The sequence below is a fragment of the Orcinus orca genome, chromosome 16 (assembly GCF_937001465.1).
Source record: "Orcinus orca chromosome 16, mOrcOrc1.1, whole genome shotgun sequence".
NCBI lineage: Eukaryota > Metazoa > Chordata > Mammalia > Artiodactyla > Delphinidae > Orcinus > Orcinus orca.
In genome coordinates, this window is record NC_064574.1 from 27,679,403 (window position 1) to 27,701,928 (window position 22,526).

The 22,526-nt window shown below is 48.9% G+C and overlaps 3 protein-coding genes across 5 annotated transcripts in view; 2 read left to right on the forward strand and 1 right to left on the reverse strand.

Annotated features, from left to right (window-relative positions):
- BCL2L1 (BCL2 like 1) overlaps positions 1-22,526 on the forward strand; it is an 871,182-nt gene that overhangs the window by 183,881 nt on the left and 664,775 nt on the right. The window lies entirely within an intron of this gene.
- Positions 1,873-10,385, reverse strand: REM1 (RRAD and GEM like GTPase 1). 3 transcript variants are annotated; one of them, XM_033433434.2, is made up of 5 exons: positions 10,275-10,385; positions 8,837-9,419; positions 7,727-7,815; positions 3,724-3,925; positions 1,873-2,451 (listed from the first exon to the last, which is right to left on the reverse strand). In XM_033433434.2, exons 2-5 carry the CDS (start codon positions 9,174-9,176, stop codon positions 2,180-2,182), a joined length of 903 nt encoding a protein of 300 aa, XP_033289325.1. In that variant the 5' UTR covers positions 9,177-9,419; positions 10,275-10,385; the 3' UTR covers positions 1,873-2,179. The 3 variants fall into 3 exon arrangements, with proteins under 3 accessions (XP_033289325.1, XP_033289327.1, XP_033289328.1); XM_033433436.2 differs by having other exon boundaries at positions 8,837-9,390; positions 10,275-10,366; XM_033433437.2 differs by having other exon boundaries at positions 2,208-2,603.
- Positions 12,983-15,036, forward strand: DEFB124 (defensin beta 124). Its single transcript, XM_033433439.2, has 2 exons — positions 12,983-13,040; positions 14,833-15,036. The coding sequence occupies exons 1-2, from the start codon at positions 12,983-12,985 to the stop codon at positions 14,985-14,987; spliced, it is 213 nt and encodes a 70-aa protein (XP_033289330.1). The 3' UTR covers positions 14,988-15,036.

The window sequence follows — 22,526 nt, forward strand, 5'->3', positions numbered from 1 at the left end:
TATATGTGTTTTCTAGTCTGTTTTCCCCACCAGACTGTGAGCTCCAGGGAGCAACACCCTACTCCTTCTTCACCACTATGTCCCTAGAACCAGGCACTGTGCCCTGCACTTAGTAGGCCCTCAGTTAATATTTGCGGATGAAGAAAGGAAGGAATCACGCTGATTGTCCCCAGGTTTTTCCAAACCAGCTCCTGCGCTCTCTCCCTGGCCCTCTTCCTTTCTCAGCCTGTGGGGCCTCCTCCCTCCCTCCCTCTCACCTCCCAGGGCCGGCTTGGGCCCTCCATCCGGCCTGCATTTTTCTGGGTTTGATATCATTTTTTCCACTCTCCCGGGCTGCTGCCGGCTGCCTCTGCCAACTTTCCACAACTATAGCCCCTCCCCCCATGACCACAGGCCTCCAGAGACAGCTTAGGGTGGGGGAAGACCCTCCTCCTTTTCCCTTCCCCGGGCTGGAGTTGGGATAGGAAAGTAAGTACCATCAGTGCCCTGCTGGCAAGATTGGGGGGTCACAGCTGGGGACGTGGCCGACGTGGGGGGCTGAGGCATCTGGGCAGGCAGCTGGCTGGGGGCAGGGGTGTCAGGCATCAGGGACACAATGGTCCAAACTGTTTGCATCATGTTCTCCTCTCAAAGTAGTGACACCACTTCCCCTTATGCTGGAAACTCCTGACCTGACCCCCAAGGCCCATCCCCAGCCATGGTGCCTCACTACCTCCTACTTCCCACACAGACATAGGAGGAGGCTGGGCCCTGAGGTCTGGTCCTTACCCTTACTGGCTGGGCGACTCTGGGGTGCTCACTTCCCCTCTCTGGGCTTCAATTTCCAAAGCTAGAAAACGGAATGAGTCGGACTAAATCAGGGGTCCATCCCGGGGATTAATGGATTGAGTTTCATGGAGTCCACCTGCCCCCTTTCAATTGTGTGCAAAATTGTGTTTGAGGGCTTCCCTGGTGGCGCAGTGGTTAAGAATCTGTCTGCTAATGCAGGGGACACGGGTTCGAGCCCTACTCTGGGAGGATCCCACATGCCGCAGAGCAACTAGGCCCGTGAACCACAACTACTGAGCCTGCGCGTCTGGAGCCTGTGCTCTACAACAAGAGAGACCGCGATAGTGAGAGGCCTGCGCACCGTGATGAAGAGTGGTCCCCACTTGCCACAACTAGAGAAAGCCCTCGCACAGAAATGAACACACAACACAGCAAAAATAAATAAATTAATAAACTCCTACCCCCAACATCTAAAAAAAAAAAAAGATAATCATATTAAAAAAAAAATTGTGTTTGAAAGTCCATTTCCCTGGGAGTCTATAGTTTTTTCTCACATTCTCCAAGAGGACTGTGGATAAGCTGGCCACAGACTCTAGCCTCACAAGCCTGGGCTGGAATCCTGGCAACTTCACTTATAGCTGCTGTGTGATCCGGAGCACAAGCCTTCACTGTTCTATGCCTCTGTTTTCTAACTAGTTAAACATGAAGATTAATAGTTGTGACAGCTTAGTACCCAGTCAGCTCCCAACAAACACCAGCTATTATATTGCTAGGATGAGGGCGAAGATTTTTTTTTCCAGAGAATATTTTGTGAATTTATAATCTAAAAAAGAGTTAATGAGAGAATAGGAGGTCATCACACTAAACTGTGGTTGCTTGTGCTGCACTGTGTCTCCCTCAAAGTCGTGGGGCAGGGGCTGTGCCCAGTGGTTCAGAGAAGGGCCTGAATGCATAATTGGTCCAGTGATTTTACTGACTAACCCTGACACCCAAGTCAGCAGGCCAACCCAGTCTGCAGCCCGTGTAGATGGAAAAGCGGGAGGTGGAGACGCCTGGAAGAGCCCAAAAGAAGAGATCTGGGCACTCAGACAGGACATCCTTCTGGTCTAGTTTATTGTGGGGGAATTTCTGACGGTTGGCCAGAGCCCAAGGACAAGGAAGACTTTTTACAAAAAGACACGCACTGCATGAAAACCCCAATTTAGGCTTTGGCCCTATGGTCTGTCCATCACTTGCCCAGGGCAGAGAGGTCCGTGAAGTTGCGGCTGGGGAGATGCTCTGTACGTTGAGGGACTGGACGGCCAAGGCCCACGATGTAGACTGCAAGCCACAGAGACTCTGCCTCTCCGTGGCCCTGGTGGAGGCTAGAATGCACCCCAGTGCCCCCCACCCAGAGAGTGGGTGGGTGGCCTCAGAGCACGGCCAGGTTGTGGCAGGACTTGGAGCGGGCCTTGAGTGCCCGGCGGCGGGCGCTGCGGGCAGTTAAGCGTGCCAGGAAGTGTCGAGCCCGCTGGCCTAGGCTTGCCCGTCGTCGGGGGGCCGGTGGCTCCCGGCCTGCGCAGTTCCTGCGGCGCAAGCGCAGTTGGCGCACTACGCCTTCGAAGAGCTCCGCCACGTTGTGCTGCAGCGTGGCTGACGTCTCGATGAATTTGCAGTCGAACACCACAGCGCAGGCGCGGCCCTCTGAGGGGGTGGGGTCAGTGAGCCAGGGCGGAGCCACAACCGGAAAAAGGAGATAAAGGTAGCAGGAGGTGTGTTCAATCTCAACCGGAAGCACGATTTTTCCTTTCCCCATACCTCGTGCTGCGTGCCAGGGGACTCAGAGATAAATCTGGCTTTGAGGAGTTAGTTCACAGGTTAGTGATTGATACTGATAGCAGAATGAGGCTGGGAAGACCGGGAGGTCCCACGGAAGGGTCTTGACTGCCAGGGAAGGGGTCTAATCTGTTCATCAGAATTGTCTGGGGGAGCATGTTAAAATGCAGGTCGCTGAGCCCACCCGCAGATATTCTGATTCGGTAGGTGAGGCCTGGGAACTAGCGATTCAACAAAATCTCCTGGGGATCATGTTGCAGAAGTTTGGGACGTCTGCTCATAAAGCATATGGTCTTCCGTCTCCAGGATGCCACTGGGCTGGATGCAGGGGCCTGGGTTCTAGTCCTCAGTGGCTGGTGACCCTGTAGAACTGGCCTCCCCACTCTGGGTCTCAGTTTCCATATTTTTTAGATTTCGCCCTGTGAGTAGGGCCATTTTTAGATCGTTATGGGTTCCACCTGATACATCAATTGTATTAAAATATTCCCCATCCCACTTTAAATACAATTTAAGTATAACTTTAAACATTTTGGTTTGCAGTTGCTGGCTGACACAATATTATGTTTTGTACGCAAAGCTCTGTGAAATTTGAATTTATCATTTTCTCACTGTATTTTGGAGTCAATAATTGTCTTTTTCAGGTCTCAGATGTAAGCCCTTGGAAAGCTTACAGGCGCTGAGCCTATCATGCCTGGTGAATAAAGTGTCTCAGACTAAGGGCATTGGGGCACATAGGGGAATTTTTAGGCAAAGAAGTGACAAGGTCAGCTCTGGTTCGGGAAAACTCTGGCAGCTGGTGAGGAGAACCGATTGAGTGGGGATAGAGAAGTACCGGGGTTGGCCCAGGCTAAAGTGGAGATGCCAGGATGGGGCAGAGGCTCTGGGCATGGGGACAGGAAGGGAATGTGGGGTTAAGGGAGGTGGACTGACAAGGTCTGGGGACTGGTCTGAGGGAATGAGAGAGGAGGCAAGCCAAGAATGGTTTCTAGCTTTCAGGCTTAGGCAAGTAGATGCAGGATGGAGGTGGCCGGGGTGGGGGTGGTGGGGCACGAGTCACTGAGATCGAGGAGCACTGGAGGAGACGCAGTGGCAACGGGGCTAAGAGAAAGGTGGAGGAGGAGGGTGGAGTGGAGGGCTCACCTTCCACGGAGACTTCCCGGCAGCGTGCCAGGTCCGCCTTGTTGCCCACCAGGATGATGGGCACGTGGTCCGCCTGATACGTGCGCCGCAGCTGAATGCGGAGCTCAGAGGCACTCTCGAAGCTGCCCCTGTCTGCGATGGAGTACACGATAACGTAGGCGCTGCCCACCTGCAGGCACGACTCCTGGCTCCAGCTTTCATCCTGTAGGGGAGGGAACCCAGGCCCATCCTCAGACGGTACCTAGGCCCTGGCTGAGAAAGGAGGGGCTGGGATGGTCTATGGGTGGGATGGGGCTGAGGTTGATACTTTGGACAGGTTGGGGGACAAATTCTGCCATATTTCCCTGTGTCACCCTGGAAGACCACCGATCTTCTCTGAGTCACAGTTTCTCTGCTTGAAAAATTGGGCTAATGACACTACCTCACTCCATTCTCTCATTCATTGGTTCCTTCTGTAGGCCGGGCACTGGAGACAAAAGATTTATTGGGTTCTGCTAAGGAGAGTTCTGGCTTTGCCTTTTCAGCGCCTTTGTCTGGTTTGAGGAGGGTTTGGTCTTGCCAGACAGTCCTTTTGGCTTTTTGCAGTCCAGAGTTAAGAAAAAAAAAGGAAGGGAGAGAAGTGGGGACAGGAGGCTGTCTTCCAGGGGAGGTTTTTTTCTGGATACTCTTGAAGAGAGAGTTGAAGGAGCAACTGTGGCGTGTAAGGGAAGGGGGTGGGAGAGGCAAGGGTCATTTTAAGAAGTGGAGTCCATTCAAGATGTTTGACAAGGAAAGGAAAGAACTGGAGTAATTTTGATATTGTTTTGGATGACGCTCTTTTGTCAGGGACAGCACTCCGAGACTGAACCACCTAGGTAATGGCTTTCTAAGTGTTTCTAAGTGTTTAAGGAGACACAGTACCTGCCCTCCAAAAGCTCATGATTAGGAAGGGATGCTATGAAAATGGAGAGATATAATGCGGTGTGATAAGTACCATTAAGAGAGGCATATGCAGGGACGTCCCTGGCGGTCCAGTGGTTAAGACTCGTGCTTCCAATGCACGGGGTGCGGGTTCGATCCCTGGTCAGGGAACTAAGATCCCACATGCTGTGCAGCTCAGCCAAAAAAAAGAGAGCCATATGCAAGTGGCTGGAGGACCCATGGGGCTTGGGCCGGGGGTAGACCAGAAGAACTCAACTGGGCAGAGTGTGGGAGGGCTTCACAGTGGACTGGTGAGTGGGGTTAGAAAGAATGAGCGGCTGAGTAGTGGGGAAGAGAGTGGGCAGGAGTGGGAAATGCCGAGCGTGGTGGAAGTATTGTTTGTGAGCGGAAAAGAAGCCAGAAAAGTTTTCTGATAACCAAATAAGGTAGATAAATAGGAAAGCATCAGATCCATGGTCAACATCATTGTCAAAAGGGGTAAGTTCTGAACAGCTGTACTGATCCTTCCCCGGGGCCAAAGAACCCTGAACTGAGTCAGACAGATGTGGGTTCTTATTCTGGGTTCTTAGCTTTGACTATGGACAGGTTCCTTCCTCCCTCAGAGTCTGTTTTCTCATTTGTAGAATGAGAGGGTGGGTCTTGACCATTCATTCATTCATTGCACAAATATATATGGAAGATTTGCTATGCGTTAGCATCACAAAAGCTGGTTGGTACATGGATTGGTGGGTAAGAACCCCTCGGGGGTGTGATTAAAAATGCAGATTCCAGAACCCCACTTTTATAAGTTCTATTTCATTAGGTCTGGGGTGAGACTTGAGAATCTGATTTCTAATACTCTTCAGGTGACCCTGATGGTCAGCGAGGCTGGGGTACTACTGGATGAACCAAAGGCCCTCCCAGTTCTGTCAGATTTTGCCTCTCGGACATCAACATGGACCCTCTCTGCATGGACCCTCTTTGGGAACTGCCTTCACAGACACTGGCCAGGGAAACTGTAGGGAAATCAAGGGCCAGAGAAGAGAACACTTTCTCAAGGCCACCCCGCCAGCTGGGCACAGAATTCCAATTCCTGCCTTCTAGTCTGTCTCCCAAATGGGACTCCCAGTCTGATCACTCTTCTCAATTCACTGGACTCTGTCCCATAGGATTCTCAACTGCATCCAAAAAGTAGACCCTCCTTCACCAGTCTGTGAGCTCCATGAGGCCAGGAGGCATGTCTGCCTTAGTCACTGATGGGTCTTCAGTGTCCTGGCCCATTATAAATATCCAGCCAGTGTTTCTTTTTTCTTCCTTCCTTTCTTTTTTTAAAAATAAAGCTTGGGTGTGAGCTGGCCACTGGATCCCCAAGGCCTTCCGCTGGCCCTAGGAGGTGGGACCCTCAAGGCTGCCGCCCTCAGGCTGGCCCTGAGGCTGGCTGTGTGTGATGGGCCTGCAGGGACCTGACGTCGGACCCCCGGGCAGACCTTGCATATCTGGGTTTGGTCATGGTGCCCTCCCTTCACCCTGGCTGAGGTGGGGACCAGCCAGCCAGTGTTTCTTTTTTTTCTTTTTGCGGTACACGGGCCTCTCACTGTTGGGGCCTCTCCCGTTGTGGAGCACAGGCTCCGGACGTGCAGGCTCAGCGGCCATGGCTTACGGGCCCAGCCGCTCCGCGGCATGTGGGATCTTCCCGGATCGGGGCACGAACCCGCGTCCCCTGCATCGGCAGGCGGACTCTCAACCACTGCGCCACCAGGGAAGCCCCAGCCAGTGTTTCTTAATAAACAAGTGAGTGAAGGAGTGGAACCTCAGATGGAGGTTCAGAAGGTGATGCTCCCAGTGGGGATGGTCCTAGTGCATAAGAGTATAAGCTTTGGGCTATTATAAATCTGGGTTTGAATCCCACTTGCTATCTGAGAACTTGGGACACATAACCTCTCTGAGCTTTGATTTCCTCATTGGTAGGATGGGAATCAGAAATACACTCATTGTATAGTTTTTGTCTTGACTGAATGTCAAAATATATGTCTAGTGTTTAGCACAGGGGCTGACTCTTAGGAAGAAGGTGCTCCATAAATGTCAGCTGCTCTTAGAGAACCATCATCATTATTATGATGCTCATTTGGACTTGGGTTTCCTTTTATGCTAGTTAAAAGGAATTGGTCTCATAGCTCCTTCATCCCTAAATTTGGGCCTATCTCTGGAGCTGTCAGCCATTCTTGTCAATCACCCAACATTGCCCTCCTAAGCCCCACCCTGTGGGCAGGGCCTCCCTGAGTGTTAGGGGAGGGGCCTACCCCCTAGAGAGATGGGATCCCAGGTGATTTTTAGATCCTTTTTGCTTAGTTGCATTTCTTCAAAGTTCTACAATGAGCATGTGTTACCTGTATAGCAAGAAAAAAGACTCAACAAGATAAACAAAGGTAAGAAAACTCAAGCAAGATAAGAAAAGCATAATGGGGACATGTCCCTGCCCAATGCTCTCTTCCTGCTTTGGAATGGGCTAGGGAAGGACATCTTCGGTGTCCTCTTTTTACTAGCTACGAAGTCATGATCGATAAGAATTATCATTATTTACAATTCTTCACTCACGTTCAGCATTTTTGCATGCTGCAAACTGTGCTTATCTCTGTGAAACTGCGTAAGAAGTTTAAAAAAACCAGCTGGTAAGGAAGGCAGGAATGATCCACCCATTTATTAGGTGAGAAAACTGAAGCTCAGAGCGGGTAAGTCAGGTGCACAAAGCCAACTGGTAAGACAAAGGAAGAGGGGGTTCAACCTCAGGCTAAATCTGGTGTTCCTTTTTCTGTACAATGTGGGTGGGTGGAATGGGATAAGGGTGCTCATGAGGGGAAGATTTGCAGGGGGAGAAGCACATCCTGGGATGGCTGTGAGGAGAGGATGAATGGAGTGAGAAAGGGGGGTCAGGGTCATGAGGTCCTCCTGGCTTTGGTTGGAAAGGCTGCTTAGGAGCTGCGGGTTTGGGGAGGTGCTGAGGATGGGCCCTGCCCTGTCCCTGCTCTGTAGTGTCCTAGAGGGGACAGGAGTCTGGTACTAGCCTCAGCATCCCTCCCCCCAGATCCTGCTTGTTGTGCCATACCAGTTTCTCAGCCTCCCAGGTGTCCACGACCAGCAGTGTGGTATCCTCTCCGTCCACCGTGAGGGTCCTCTCGTACACATCTTCTGCAACTGAGGAAAGACACGATTTCAGGGAGGAGATGCAGGCCTGGGGAGGATGCAGGCCTCCCTAACCCCTCTTTCCGCCCCCTCCACTTCTCCTTGAAGTGCTCACCATATTTGTTAGATGTCTGTCTCTCCTGATAGGCCAAGAAACACCATGAGGAGCCCCTGTCCCACCAGCTGCCAGCATGGTACCTGGCACACAGTAGGTGCTGAGAAAGGTTTTGCTGGTTTGGTTGATTGAATGAGTGTGGGGCGGTGGGGTTAAATTTGGGCTGGGAGTTCTCCCTGGCTTAGTGTATGGTTCAGGCAGGTCCCGTTACCCTCTCTGGAACTCTGTCTCCCTATCTGTCATACATACCGGTGTACGTGTGTACATATGGGTTCACACTCTGAGCAGTCAGGGCTGGGGAAAGGGCGTGGTCAGAGTGTCCCCACCTCCTCTCTGCCTTTAACCTGCCCTCTCCCCCCGCTCACCCTGGGTCCTCTCTGCCAGTCCTGCAGGGACTCATCTTCATTTCCTCTGTCCGGTCCCTGATCCCCATCATTCTGGGACCCCAGGCCCTCTCAGCTCACTGCACCTCTTGGGAATAAAGGAACCCAGGGCCCAACTTAAGAGTCTGGGAGTCTCCATTTTGGGTAGGACCTTAGTTCGGCTGCAGGTCATGGTGGGCATGGATGGTTGTGGGGCAGGGTCTGAGAGTTGGGAGGAAGTTCACCATTTCTTTCTACTTGGGACTTGTGGAACTCAGAATCGCTTCCCTTATGACATGAAAATGCATCACACACCTGTGAGAAATTAGCACAATTCTCATTCACTATTCAAGGAATTTCCCTCCTGTGGATCTTAGTGCAGGCTGTGCCCTGCACAACTCCGGGGGGTGATCATCACTTCATAGTCTGTGTGAAAGATGCCCCTCAGAGTTGAGCAGTGCATGAGTTGTACACCTGTTCTTGGCAGCGTTATGCCCCAGATAACAGGGATTTCACTCCATCGACCGCATCCCTTCCCAGCCCACAGGGTCCCTACCTCCCAGCTGTTCATGGAGATCCCGCTCTTGTTTTCCTGCAAAGAGGTTGGCCAGGCTGGTCTTCCCTACGCCAGGATCTCCAAGCAGTACCACACGGTAGAGGGCCTCCCAGGAGCCTTCAGAGTCGCTGGATTCAGAGGACCAACCACTGGGGGCAGATGAAGGTTGCCGGGTGGGGGTGTTGAGGGAGGCTGATTGGCCCAGTCGGGGATGCTGGGACTGTGTAGAAGGTGCTGTGCCCAGGAGGCCAGGCTGGTGGCCCCGGGTGGACAGGGGCAGTGGAGTACTGGCTCGGCGGCGCAGGGGGGTCTTTGCCTCTTGCTGAGTATTTAGTGTCATCCTTGGGAAGGGGGGTTTCCTTCTTTCCTTCGGCAGGAAGGGGGAGTGGGTGGTGAGCCAGGTGCTTTGAGCCCCTTCTCCTATGGAGTCCTGATGAGCTGCTGCAACGGCTTCCTCCAGAGCCGTCCTTCTAGTCCTTCTAGCAGTCCTTCCTTCCTTTGAGCTCAAATGGGAGGAGGAGGCGCCTCAGATCCTCCCTGTGGGGGCTTTCTGGCTTCAGGCCCAGAGAGAACCTGGGTCAGGCTGGGAGGGGTGAGTGCGTGTGAACACACACATGCATGCACACCCAGAGGCCATTTCCTATGCCTTGAGGATAACCCACTCCCCCATGATACACAGATAGGCAGAGGGGCAGCAGCCAGATAGGATGTCCACACAAGCACGCACACAGAGCTGCCCCAGCCATTCAGAACATGAGACCCACGTTCACGAAAGACACCCGAATTGCCCCCTTCTCTTCTTCCCCACAGGTCTCTTCCCCACGGTTCGGTTCGGGGTTGGGAGGTACGGAGGAGGGTTGAGAGCCCCGGGGGGATTCACTTCCGCTGCCCGATCCCACGAGGGCTGAGGAAGAGGCAGGACGGGCAGCTTGGTCCTGCTAAAGGCTAGGGGGTCTGGGGGTTCCCTCCAGCTGAAACCTGAGAGCCCCGGTGCCATGGGAACAGCGTGTCCGGCCCGCCCCCTCCGTGAAAAATTCAGAAGCGGCTGGCACTACGGCCTCCAGCTGCTGTGGGGGCGCGGGGGCTTCGAGGCAGCCGGACCCCAGATTTGGTGACAGGAAGGGGTCCCGGCGGTGAGGCGGTTGGAGAGGAGACCTACAGGGCCCAGGAGGGCATGCCATTCCCGGAGTCCGAGCTTCCCCGGCCCGCGGGTCCTGGGTGTGAGTCCCCAGATCCCGGGAGGGTTCCCTGTCTCAGGGAACAGCCCTCCGGGCCCGAGATCCGGGGGCCCTCACTCCGGGACGCGGGTTCGAGGCCCCCCTCTTCCCTGCCTGTGCCGCAGAACCCCCCCGCCCCCCCCCCCCGTCGCCCCATACGGGCGCCTGGCGAACTCCGCACCAACTTGACTAAGTTGGTGGCGGGCTGCGCGGGCCTTTACCTCGGTGTGGGGAGGGGTCCAGGGTCCCCGGCCGCCACAGCTGCCGGGTGCACCAGGCTGTACCACTGCCTCGCAGCATTGCCCCTCAGGCCGGTCCCGCCCCAACGCCCGGGCCGGGGGAGGAGCCGCGACCCCGCCCCGTCCAGCCCCGCCCCATTAGGGCAGCCCCGGGGTCTCCGCCCCAAGGCCTTGGCCGCTGAATGACTTTTCGCAGAGCTCAGCTGACCCGCCACTTCAAGTACTTAGCCAGGGGTGGAGGGCGAGAGAGGGGAAGGATACGGGTTCTGAATTCCTGAGCCTGGATCCCCTCTGCATCTGCATCTATCCACTCCAGCAATGGGGCACACCAACTTTAGCCTTCACGAAAACCGCTTGAGGAACTTGTTAACTCTTCAGATTCCAGGTCCCACCCTGCAAGAGAGGCAGATTCAGCAGTCCTGGCAGAGAGGGTGGGGAATCTGCATTTTAAACAAGTGTCTAAGTGAGCCTGACCCAGAGTTCATAGACCCCACTTTGAGAAACTCTGCTTCGGATTGAGAATTAATTTTGGGAAGTGGCTTGAGGGGCGGAGGGAGCCCAGGAAGTCTGCACTGACGGGTTCTGAATGTCTTGTTTTGGCAGCGGTCATTCATTCTTTCAGCAGATTCTAGGGTAAGCGCCCCTTATGCAGCTAGGGCTGTCCTGTGCCTGGAAGAATGGCTGTCCCCCACTTGATGAATATCTACTGGACTCCTGTGCTGTGCCTGGCATGGTTGAGCACTTTGCCTGGATTATTAGCTCATTTAATCCTGATACCACACTAAGAGGATGAGCAAACTGCGGCTTACCTGGGCTTGGCACTCAGGTCTCTGCCTATTGTCCCTTTCTATCACGGTCTGTGCTTCCCCTGCCACCGCCCCCTCCCCCCCCCGCCCCCTCAAGTCTTCCTAGGCCTGTAGGAGGAGAAAAGAGACACTGTGAACTTGGTACAGAAGAGAAGTTGGCTGTAGGGAACTTGTGATTTTGGCCATCCATGGGTCTTTGAGCAAGGTGCTTCCTTTTAGGTCATGATGGACCGGGGCAGGCATGTATGTGGGCCCCACGGCGACCAGCCTGTACCTGTGGGTGGAGCTCATTGTCATGGCTGAGGGGGTCCAAGTGTCCAGCTCAGAGCAACTCCCACAGCAGCCTGGTGGACTAGCTCAGCCCCTGCAGGTCTTTGGGCAGATGCTAAACGCCCTCACGCCTGGTTTCCTTCTGTGGCTTGGCCCTCTAAGCTTTCCTTTGCCACCTGCAAGATGGGCTGTGAGTGGTGCAGCACTGTCTGGGAGTGAGACAACTCAATTGCTGTATGGCCTTAGGCAAGTCACCTCCCTTCTTTGGGTTTCAGTTTCTCTATTCAAAACTGAAATCTGAACAGTTGACATCTTTGCTACAAAACTTACAGTTGTCTACAATACAAAAGCCTGAACTTGGCATTCAAGACCCATTGTGCTCTGGCTCTGGTCCTCTACAAGGTCATTTCCAATCTCTTCCAACAAACTCCTTGCTCTAGCCAATACCCTACTCTTTCAGGCACATTCTGTTCCTTCTGCCTGAATACCCTCCCCGCTACTCATCTTCCAAGATGCAACTCAGATGCCTGTGTACCAGACACTGTTCTAAGCTCTGTACCCATATTATCTCAGTGGCCTCAAACTTTAGTGGTGCGTTAGAATCACCTGGAGGGCTTGTTAAACCATAGCTTGCTGGGATCCACCCCCAGAACTTTTGATTCAGTGGGTTTGGATTGAGCTTGAGAATTTGCATTTCTAACAAGCCCCAGGTATTGCTGCTGCTTGCTAGTCTGGGTACCACACTTTGAGAACCATTGTATTATTTCCTTTAATCCTCTAAGTGAGCCAGGTATCCATTACTTTCTGTGAGGTTTGCATTATTACTCTTCGCATTTTCTGAGTAAGCCTAAATGCAGTTGGCCCTTGAACAACACAGGTTTGAAGTGCGCAGGTCCAGTTAAGTATTTTTTTCAGTAGTAAATACTGCAGTACTGCATGATCTGAGGTTGGTTGAATCTGCAGATGCAGGACCTCGGATATGAAGAACTGCAGATCCAGAGGGCCAACTATAAGTTATAGGTGGATTGTTGACTGCCGTTGAGGGTTGGCACCCCTAACCCCTGTGTTGTTCAAGGGTCAACTGTACATGCTTGTTTGAATGCGTCAGTGAGTTCTGGTTCCGTGTCTTCGGCATGGGAAGGGAACCTCCATGTATTTAGTCTTGCAAGGGAGGCTTGTCATCATTTCCTAGGTGACAACCTGGAGCTCAGAGAGGCTAAGTGCCTTGTCCAAGGTATCATAGTGATTAGAGGGAGATGCTGGCATTGAACCAGGTCTCTCTGAAACCAAGGCTTTCCCCACCCTCTCAGGTGGGGAAGAGGTACAGTTTCTGACCCCAAGCATTGCTTCAGGACATTCTGTCCCCAGATTCAGAGCTCAGCAACCTCCAGACGGTATGGCTGATCAGTTCCCCACATAGCTGGCTGAGATCCACTCTATCCTTGGGGCCACAGGGCCTCAGGCTCCCACTTAGGTCTCCTGCTGCCCACACTCCTGCCTTGATCTGCAGCCCAATAAAGGCTGGGCCATAGGCAGCAAGACTCGGTGTGCTTGGTTCCTCCTCTCCTGTGTTCTCCCCAGTGGCCCCCTGCCCCGCTCTAGAGCCCTGTGGCCATGACACAGCTGCTTCTGCTTTTTGTGGCTTTCCTGGTCCTGGTTCATGTGCCGCCAGGTAACATCACCTGTGTATGTGTGTGTGTGTGTGCGTGTGTGTGTGCGTGTGTGTGCGCACACACACACATATGTGTATATGTGTATGTGTAGAAATGAAGGATAGGTTCTCAGCTTCTGGGGGACAGAGGAGGCCTAGACCAGCGTTTAAGTTCTGGCCTCACCACTGACTTGCTGGGCAGCTTAGAGTGAGTTGCTGAATCAGCCCATACCTCTGGTTCCTCATTTTTAAAATGGGATTCACTCAACAAATATTCATTATAAAGACATTTACTGTGTTCCAGGCACTATTACAATGTCTGGGGATCAAGCAGTGAAAGCAAACAAGGTTCTTGCTTTCATGGAGCTGATATTTTAGTCAGTAGAGACAGAAAATAACCAAATAAACATATAATATGTTAGAGATAAGTATTGGTACTACGAAGAATAAAAGCAAGACAAGGCGCTAGTGTGTCAGGTGCATGTGGGGAGTGATGGAAGAGCTGATGGGGATGGTTGAAAAAGACCTCTGATACTTTTTTTTTTTTTTTTGCGGTATGCGGGCCTCTCACTGTTGTGGCCTCTCCCGCTGCGGAGCACAGGCTCCGGGCACGCAGGCTCAGCGGCCACAGTTCACGGGCCCAGCCACTCCGCGGCATGTGGGATCCTCCCGGACCGGGGCACGAACCCGTGTCCCCTGCATTGGCAGGCGGACTCCCAACCACTGCGCCACCAGGGAAGCTCCTTGGGATCTCTTTTAATCCAGGGTGAGGCAGGGAAGCTTTTTCCCTCCATCTCCTACTCAGTCCCAGTTCTTCCGAGTTGCTGGGTCATATATCTAGAAATATCACTGTGACAGGCTTAAGTGGTCCTCCTCTCTCCTCACTTCCCACACCTGCCCTAATTGCATCACAGCACCCTGATCACTTATTTCAGGGCACTTACCGCAACTCTACTTACTGTATTTATTTGCTTGGGTTTTAACCCCCTTCTCTGTCAGGTGGAAGCTCCTTGAGGGCATGGACCATGGCCACCTTGTTCACTGTGATACTCCCAGTGCCCCATGTTTGCTGAATTAATAAATGAAGGAGGTGCCCCACACCATGCTGTGACCAAAGACCCTTGGAGGGGATATTGACCCAAAGCCTCACCTTTTTCATGGCCCATGGTTGGAAATTTCTTCACTAAATCGTAACATTAAACAGGTCCCTATGTGTGCAATGCAGTTTGAATAGTGGTTACAAGTCTGGGCTCTGGAGCCAGATGGCCTGGATTTGAAGGCTGGCTCTGCTCCTTTAATGGCTGTGTGACCTTGGGCAAATTTGTTAATCTTTCCGTGCCTTGGTTTCCTTAACCCATATACTGGGATTATAATAAGACAAACTATAATCGAATACTGTTTTTATGAAAAGTGCTTAGAGTGTACTTGGGGTGTGGGTTAAGCTGAATGAGAAATTCATCTCTGATTTGTAACCAGTGGTTTAAATTATGATGTGTGGGTTAACCTCGACTGAGATCTGTGGTCTAAATTATAACTGATTGTATTATTTATGGGTAGTGGTCTAGCCTGTTACCTCTAGTCTAACCCTTGACCTGTGGTCATAGCTCTTGTTTTGTGGCCTAACTTATGACCTGAGGGCTGCTCTACGACCAGAGTCTATCTAACAAATGACTACAGAGCTAATTGGTAGCTTGTAGTCTAACTTGTGGTCAGTGGTCTAATCTGTGACCTTGATCTCTTGTTAAATCTGTGACCAGTGATATAACCTGCAACCCCTGGATGGCTCTGTGACCCGGAGTCTTCCCCTGCATAGGGAGAAGTGAATTCAAACGGTGCTGGAAGGGCCACGGGGCCTGCCGGCCTTACTGCACGAAGTACGAAACCTACATGCACCTGTGCCCGGATGCCTCCCTGTGCTGTCTCCCCTATGGACTTATGCCTCTGGCCTCCAAGCCTGAAAATGTTTAGCTGGTTCTGGGGCTGACATCCTTGCTCTCCAGTAAAGCACAAGCTGCCAGCTGTCTCCTCTTGTCATTGCCTCGCCACCCCTGGGGCTAGGATGAGGGGTGGGGGAGGTCCAGAATGTGGGAGGGATGGAGGGATGGTTGACGGAGGGAAGTGAGGTATCCGAGGAGAGTGGGCATTAATGACCATTGTAAATGGTTCCGGTCCAGCCTGTATCACTTTCACTCTATCTAACTCCGGAAAAATTACTCTACTTCCATAAGCCTTCCCAGTCTCCTCATCCGTAAAATGGGGATAATGATAATATCAGGAGATTAGGAGTTTATAGAAGGAATGCAAAAAGAAAGATAGAGTTAATAGTAATGATAACAAGTTAATAATGGTAATAATTAACTTAATAATGGTAATAACTTAATAATGGTAATAATTAGTAATAATAGAGTTAATAATAAGCCTCTGGTATTCAGAATGAGACGGTACATTCCGCTTGAAAGGCAGGGCCTGTTGAGAGTGAAAGGATTTTTCTGTGTTCATTTATCCTCTACGTTAGTATTTCAAGAGGCTGTCCAGGTAGGAAGGACCATGAGGATTTTATGAAAGTGAAGTTTTCACATATGCAGGGAGGGGTGACAGAGGAAAAGTCTGTTTCTCCCAGGACCAAGGAACTGGGAACAGCAAGGCAGGGAGAAAACATGAGCAGAGTCCGGGAAGTGGGTAGACAGACATGCATTCTAATTACCCCGTATCGGGATTGTGTTTGGCTGAAAAAAATAGGAAACTCAACTTGTAGGGGCTTATGATTCTTACATCAAAAGAAATCTGGAGGTAGGCAGCAACCATGTTACCTCCAGATTCAGGGCAAACATCTGGGATCCTCTTGGGTAACAAACGGCTACCAAAACCTCAGGCCTAACGTCCTTGTTTAAAGCAGGAAGTGGGGGAGGGTTGGCATGGGCTAGTTTCTCACTTGCACCAGGAAAGCAAAAACTTTCCCTGGAATCCCCCTCAGCAGACTTCTGCTTACTTCTCATGGGCCAGAGCTGTGTCACATGGCTACTCCTGCTGTAAAGGGAGGCTGGGAAAGAAATTATCCAGCTGTTTTAGCCTCTATAGTAAACTTGAGCTTGGGAGAAAGGGAGTTGGAGAAGGCCCTCGGTGTTTGCCCACCTTCTCTCTGGGACTGAGCCTGGAAAGGGGCAGGCACATTGCATAAGTTGAGGGGAAGGCCAAGGGCAGAAGGGCTCTTGTCCACTGTCCTTTGAGAGTTTTTGGAGAAGGTCAGGGTAGCCTTGGAATAGGAGAATGGACCTTGCATGGCCAGGCTAAGAGAGGAGTGGTGAGTTTCAAAGTACTTAACCTCAGAAGGGATGCTGAGCCTGAGGCTGGAGCACAGTCTTGGAGGCTGCCTGCTGTGCCAGGTGTTAACTCCTTAGTTTCTGATATGAGAGGGATCTGGGGATCCCTAGGTCAGACAGAAGCAGCTGGAGTGGAGGAGGAGACACCTAAGGGCTTGGGGCAGCACCTTCTACCAACCAGGAGGGAAGCACTGCATTATTTAATAACAAAGCATCCCACCGGAATATCAGTCCTGCCTCCGTACCTTCCTTAGTTTCTGGGTGGCCTAGACATTGAACTGATTGCCAGTGGGCCTGTTTTAGGACCCAATGTGTTGGGGGCGAGGTGGGCTTGATGTTTAGAGCCTAGAAAGAGGATAAGAACCCCAGACAAGGCCACAGAATCACAGGGAGCTGACATGAAGTGACGTGTCAGTCTCCTGTCCCACTAGGCCTCAGTGAGTCTGAGGGATGCCAAGACCAGTTCACCAGCGACTTGACCTTAGCTGGAAGCAGTGGGTGTTCTCAGTGACAGACTCAAACTACCCAGACTCCAGCAGATGCCAGCCAGCACTGGACCATCGCACCTCCTCATTCCCGGCCACCACAATTGGGAGGAGCAGGGAGAGGAGAGGAGGAATCCAAAACCCTGAGCAATTTTACCAAATAGATTAAGTCCCTCAGAACTCAGGAAACCTCAAGAGACTATTTAAATTGTTGAATTAAGCTGGATTGAACTAAATTTAGTTCTGTACTCAGACCCCTTCCCCCTCAGTTGTTTTACAAAGAATAAAGAAGCTGTGTTTTCTTTGTATACTCCCAGACGTAGTGCAAGGGAATTTGTGACCTTCATGCGGTGGAGATGGTAATGATTTCTAGGAGTGAGGAGTCAGACAGACTCAAGTTCATACTCGGACATGTACAGGCCACAGGCCGTGTGATTGGGGCAAGTCACTTCCCCTGTCTGATGCCAGGATCCTGCTCTTCAAAATGGGCGTAATGACAGGTCTTTGCGGGGTAGCTGTGGGGTCAGATGGGAGCATCTGGCACATTATAAGTGCTCAGCAAGTGAAAGCTGCTGCAATCGCTATCACTTCTATGGAGCAAGAGGCCCGCCGCTGGCCTTCTGCATGGAATTTCAGACCTACCGAAAATCTGTAAGAATAGCGCAACGAATTCCTGTAGACCTTTCACGTAGTTTTTCCAAATATGAATATTTTACCACTATAACCTTTTCATTTCCTCCATATATATATATACATATATACACATACATATATAATTATATGTGAATATAGTTTCATATATATATGAATACATATATATACATATGCACACATACATATGTAATTATACATGAATATAACTTCATATATATATATATATATGGCAGATATGATACCCTTTTATACCTAAATAGCTCAGTGGATTTTTCCTAAAAACCAAAGGCATTTTCTTATATAACCACAGTACAATTATAAAAATCAGGACATTAACACTGACAAATTTCTATTGTCTGATCTTTAGATTAGCTGCAGAAAATCCCTGGATCACATATTCCATTTAGTTGTCATGTTCCTTTGATCTCTTTTAATCTGGAATAGTTCTTTAGTCTTTCATGACATTGATGGTTTTGAGGCATCCAGGCCAGTGGCTTTGTGAAATGTCCCTCAGTTTGAGTTTGTCTGATGTTTCCTCATGATTGGCTCTAGCTTTGGCATTTTTGGTGGGAATTCTACAGAAGTGATGCCGAGTTTCTCTCCGTCACGTCAGAGGTAGCCATTGTCCTTCTGAAGGTTGAAACAAGACAAAACAGATGAGATAGTTTTCTGAAGCTTACACATTTGCAGGGCTATTTCCCACCCAGTATCCTAATAGACCCTCATCTAAGCCTATGGCCAACCTTCTAAACCCTAAGAATACACCTAAGAAGCCAAGAGAAACAAGGCAATTCTAGGGTGGAAGATTCCTCAAGATAATTTACAGATGAGGCTCCCAAGACCAGAGAGGGAAGGTAACTTGTCTAAAGCCACAGAGCTCCCAAGGCACAGAGCTAGGACTTGCACTTAAAGCTTTGGACCTCAAGTCAAGACCAGTTCTGACACAAAAGACCCTGAATAGACAAAGCAATCTTGAGAAAGAAAAACGGAGCTGGAGGAATCAGGCTCTCCTGACTTCAACCTATACTACAAAGCTATAGTAATCAAGACAGTATGGTACTGGCACAAAAACAGAAATATAGATCAATGGAACAGGATAGAAAGCCCAGAGATAAACCCACGCACATATGGTCACCTTATCTTTGATAAAGGAGGCAAGAATATACAATGGAGAAAAGACAGCCTCTTCAATAAGTGGTTCTGGGAAAACTGGACAGCCACGTGTAAAAGAATGAAATTAGAACACTTCCTAATACCATACACAAAAATAAACTTGAAATGGATTAAAGACCTAAATGTAAGGCCAGGCACTATAAAACTCTTAGAGGAAAACATAGGCAGAACACTCTATGACATAAATCACAGCAAGATCTTTTTTGACCCACCTCCTAGGGGATGGAAATAAAAACAAAAATAAACAAATGGGACCTAATGAAACTTAAAGGCTTTTGCACAGCAAAGGAAAACATAAACAAGATGAAAAGACAACCCTCAGAATGGGAGAAAATATTTGCAAATGAAGCAACTGACAAAGGATTAATCTCCAGAATTTACAAGCAGCTCATGCAGCTCAATATCAAAAAAACAAATAACCCCATCCAAAAATGGGCAGAAGACCTAAATAGACATTTCTCCAAAGAAGATATACAGATTGCCAACAAACACATGAAAGAATGCTCAACATCATTAATCATTAGAGAAATGAAAATCAAAACTACAATGGGATATCATCTCACACCAGTCAGAATGGCCATCATCAAAAAATCTACAAACAATAAATACTGGGAGGGTGTGGTGAAAAGGGAACTCTCTTGCACTGTTGGTGGGAATGTAAATTGATACAGCCACTATGGAGAACAGTATGGAGGTTCCTTAAAAAACTAAAAATAGAACTACCATACGACCCAGCAATCCCACAACTGGGCATATACCTTGAGAAAACCATAATTCAAAAAGAGTCATGTACCATAATGCTCATTGCAGCTCTATTTACAACAGCCAGGACATGGAAGCAACCTAAGTGTCCATCGACAGATGAATGGATAAAGAAGACGTGGCACATATATACAGTGGAATATTACTCAGCCATAAAAAGAAACGAAATTGAGTTATTTGCAGTGAGGTGGATGGGCCTAGAGTCTATCATACAAAGTGAAGTAAATCAGAAAGGGAAAAACAAATACCGTATGCTAACACATATATATGGAATCTTAAAAAAAAAATGGTCATGAAGAACCTAGGGGTAAGACGGGAATAAAGACGCAGACCTACTAGAGAATGGTCTTGAGGACACGGGGAGGGGGAAGGGTAAGCTGGGACAAAGTGAGAGAGTGGCATGGACATATATACACTACCAAATGTAAAATAGCTAGCTAGTGGGAAGCAGCCGCATAGCACAGGGAGATCAGCTCAGTGCTTTGTGACCACCTAGAGGGGGTGGGATAGGGAGGGTGGGAGGGAGGGAGACACAAGAGGGAAGAGATATGGGGATATATATATGTATAGCTGATTCACTTTGTTATAAAGCAGAAACTAACACACCATTATAAAGCAATTATACTCCAATAAAGATGTTAAAAAAAAAAGAAAAAAGAAAGAAGACTAGTTCTGAAGTAGAACAAGAGCCACCCATTGGTAGGACAGGCCAGAGTGAAGGGGAAGCTTTGGGAGGAAGGGAGCTCCATGGCACTGGAGATGTGCAAGGTGAGCCAAGTGGATGGGGGATGCTAGAGAGGAATTTTTGCTCTGTATAGGTGCTTAGAAGTACTACTCAGAGCATAGACATTCCCCAGAGAATCACTGAATGGCCGAGCTAATGATAATAGATCAGTTTAGTAAGTACCAACAGCTTTACTTACATCATCTCACTTAATTCTCACAGTCGTAGGATATTATTATCCCCTCTTTTTCTATAAGGCAACTGAAGCTCTTAGTTAAGCAAGTTGCCCAGGTTGTACACCCAGTAAGTGGTGGAGCTGGCACTCCACCCTGGTCCTCTGGACTTGATTTTGTCTTCCATGCTCATCCTTTTTGTACTTTTTTTTTTTGCGGTACGTGGGCCTCTCACTGCTGTGGCCTCTCCCGTTGCGGAGCACAGGCTCCAGGCGCGCAGGCTCAGCGGCCATGGCTCACGGGCCCAGCCGCTCCGCGGCATGTGGGATCTTCCTGGACCAGGGCACAAACCCGCATCCCCTGCTTCAGCAGGCGGACTCTCAACCACTGCGCCACCAGGGACGCCATTTTTGTACTTTTAAAATAACATTTTTCTTCTAATTGTAGAAGTAATACATGTTCAATGGAGAAAACTTAGAAAACAGAGAAGCACAAATAAGAAGGCAAAAGTCGTCAGTATTTTTGCTATACATAAATACCCACAAATAAAAAAATACATAAAATGTGATTTACAAATAAAATGGAATCAAGCTGTACATTTTTTTGTCTTCGTTTTTTTTTTAGTTGCCAGTGTATCATGAACATTTTCTATATGTGCTTAGTCTTCCAAAACAAGATTTTTAGCGCTAAAATGCCTCCTGAAAATTTTTAAAAATTTCCAATTTTTATAACTTGAGTAATATGCTTAGAACACATTATGGGAAAATAAAACATAGATGAGCTTCAAAATATTCACCACTTTTTCATAATCCCTGTTAGCTTTTGTTACATGTTTTGTCAGAATGGATATATACATTTTTATATAACTTTAAAAATGTTATATGTATATTTTAAACAGTTACAATATGTTTGTGTATATATAGTGCTCATATATAAAATATGTAATATTCATACATATGTGTATTTTCACATGCGTCAGAGTTTCTTCAGTTAGAATAGAGGTTAGAGGAGTTTCTCATCCTGCTGGTCAGCTGGATCCCTTTGGGCTTACAAGAAAGGAAAAGAACAAAGTTACAATGATCGATAGCGTAGGAGGTTCAGGGTGGGTTTTTGTGACTCCCCACCCCCTTCCCCACCTGGGTTCTTGATGGCAGAGTGTTGAGTGGAATTTTTTATTGTGCCAGAGCTACATTTAAGTCTGAGAGCCAGGCGACAATCACATATGGCCCAAATTACTCTTGAAAATGGTTCAGGAAGTTGCCTTTCCGGAGACTGACATAGAGAGCTTTCCTCCATCAATGGAGCACATTGTGTTTCTCTGGTGATAACACCAAAGGAAGTAATAGTTTATGTTTAGGGGCCATTTTTATGAAAGATAAATATCTCTGTGCAGTGGAATCACACAATGAAGTGTGATGTCTTCATTGACAGGTACCTTCTTTGTGTAGGGATTGAGACAATTCCCTTCTCCCACTCATGCAGCCACTGGCTCGAGGAGGGATTCTCCTGGTTTATTTGGACTGCTATTGTTCATATTTGCAAAACATTTATCTGACAAAGGACTCATTTCCAGAATATTAAAGAATGCCTACAAATCTGTAAGAAAAAGGCAATCTAATAATGGAGTGGCCAATATTTAAACAGACATTTTACAAAAGAAGATATACAAATGGCCAATAAGCCCATGAAAAGATACTCAAAATCAGTAGGCATCAGGGAAATGAAAATTAAATTCACAATGGGATGCCATTACATACCACCAGAATGATTAATGTAAAAAAGACTGACCATAGAGAGTGTCGGTGAGGATACGGAGCAACTGGAATGCTAATATATGGCTGATGGGAATGTAACATGGACAACCACTTTGGAAAAATAGTTTCAGAGTTACTGACAAGAATAGAAATATGTATATACAAAGACTTCCCTAATGTTTGTAGTGGTTATATTTATAATATCCCATAACTGGAAATAACCCAAATGGATTGTATTTATTTATAATATCTCATAACTGGAAACAACACATGAATAGATAAATTGAGTTACATCCATATGGTACGATAACAGTAAACAACAATAACAATACACTGAAACATACAACATGAATTAATCTCAAAAAACATTATGCTAAGCAAAAGAAGCCAGATACAAAGGTGTACATACTGAATGATTCCATTTATGTGAATATTTGAAAATCTCCCAAGTGCCTATCAACA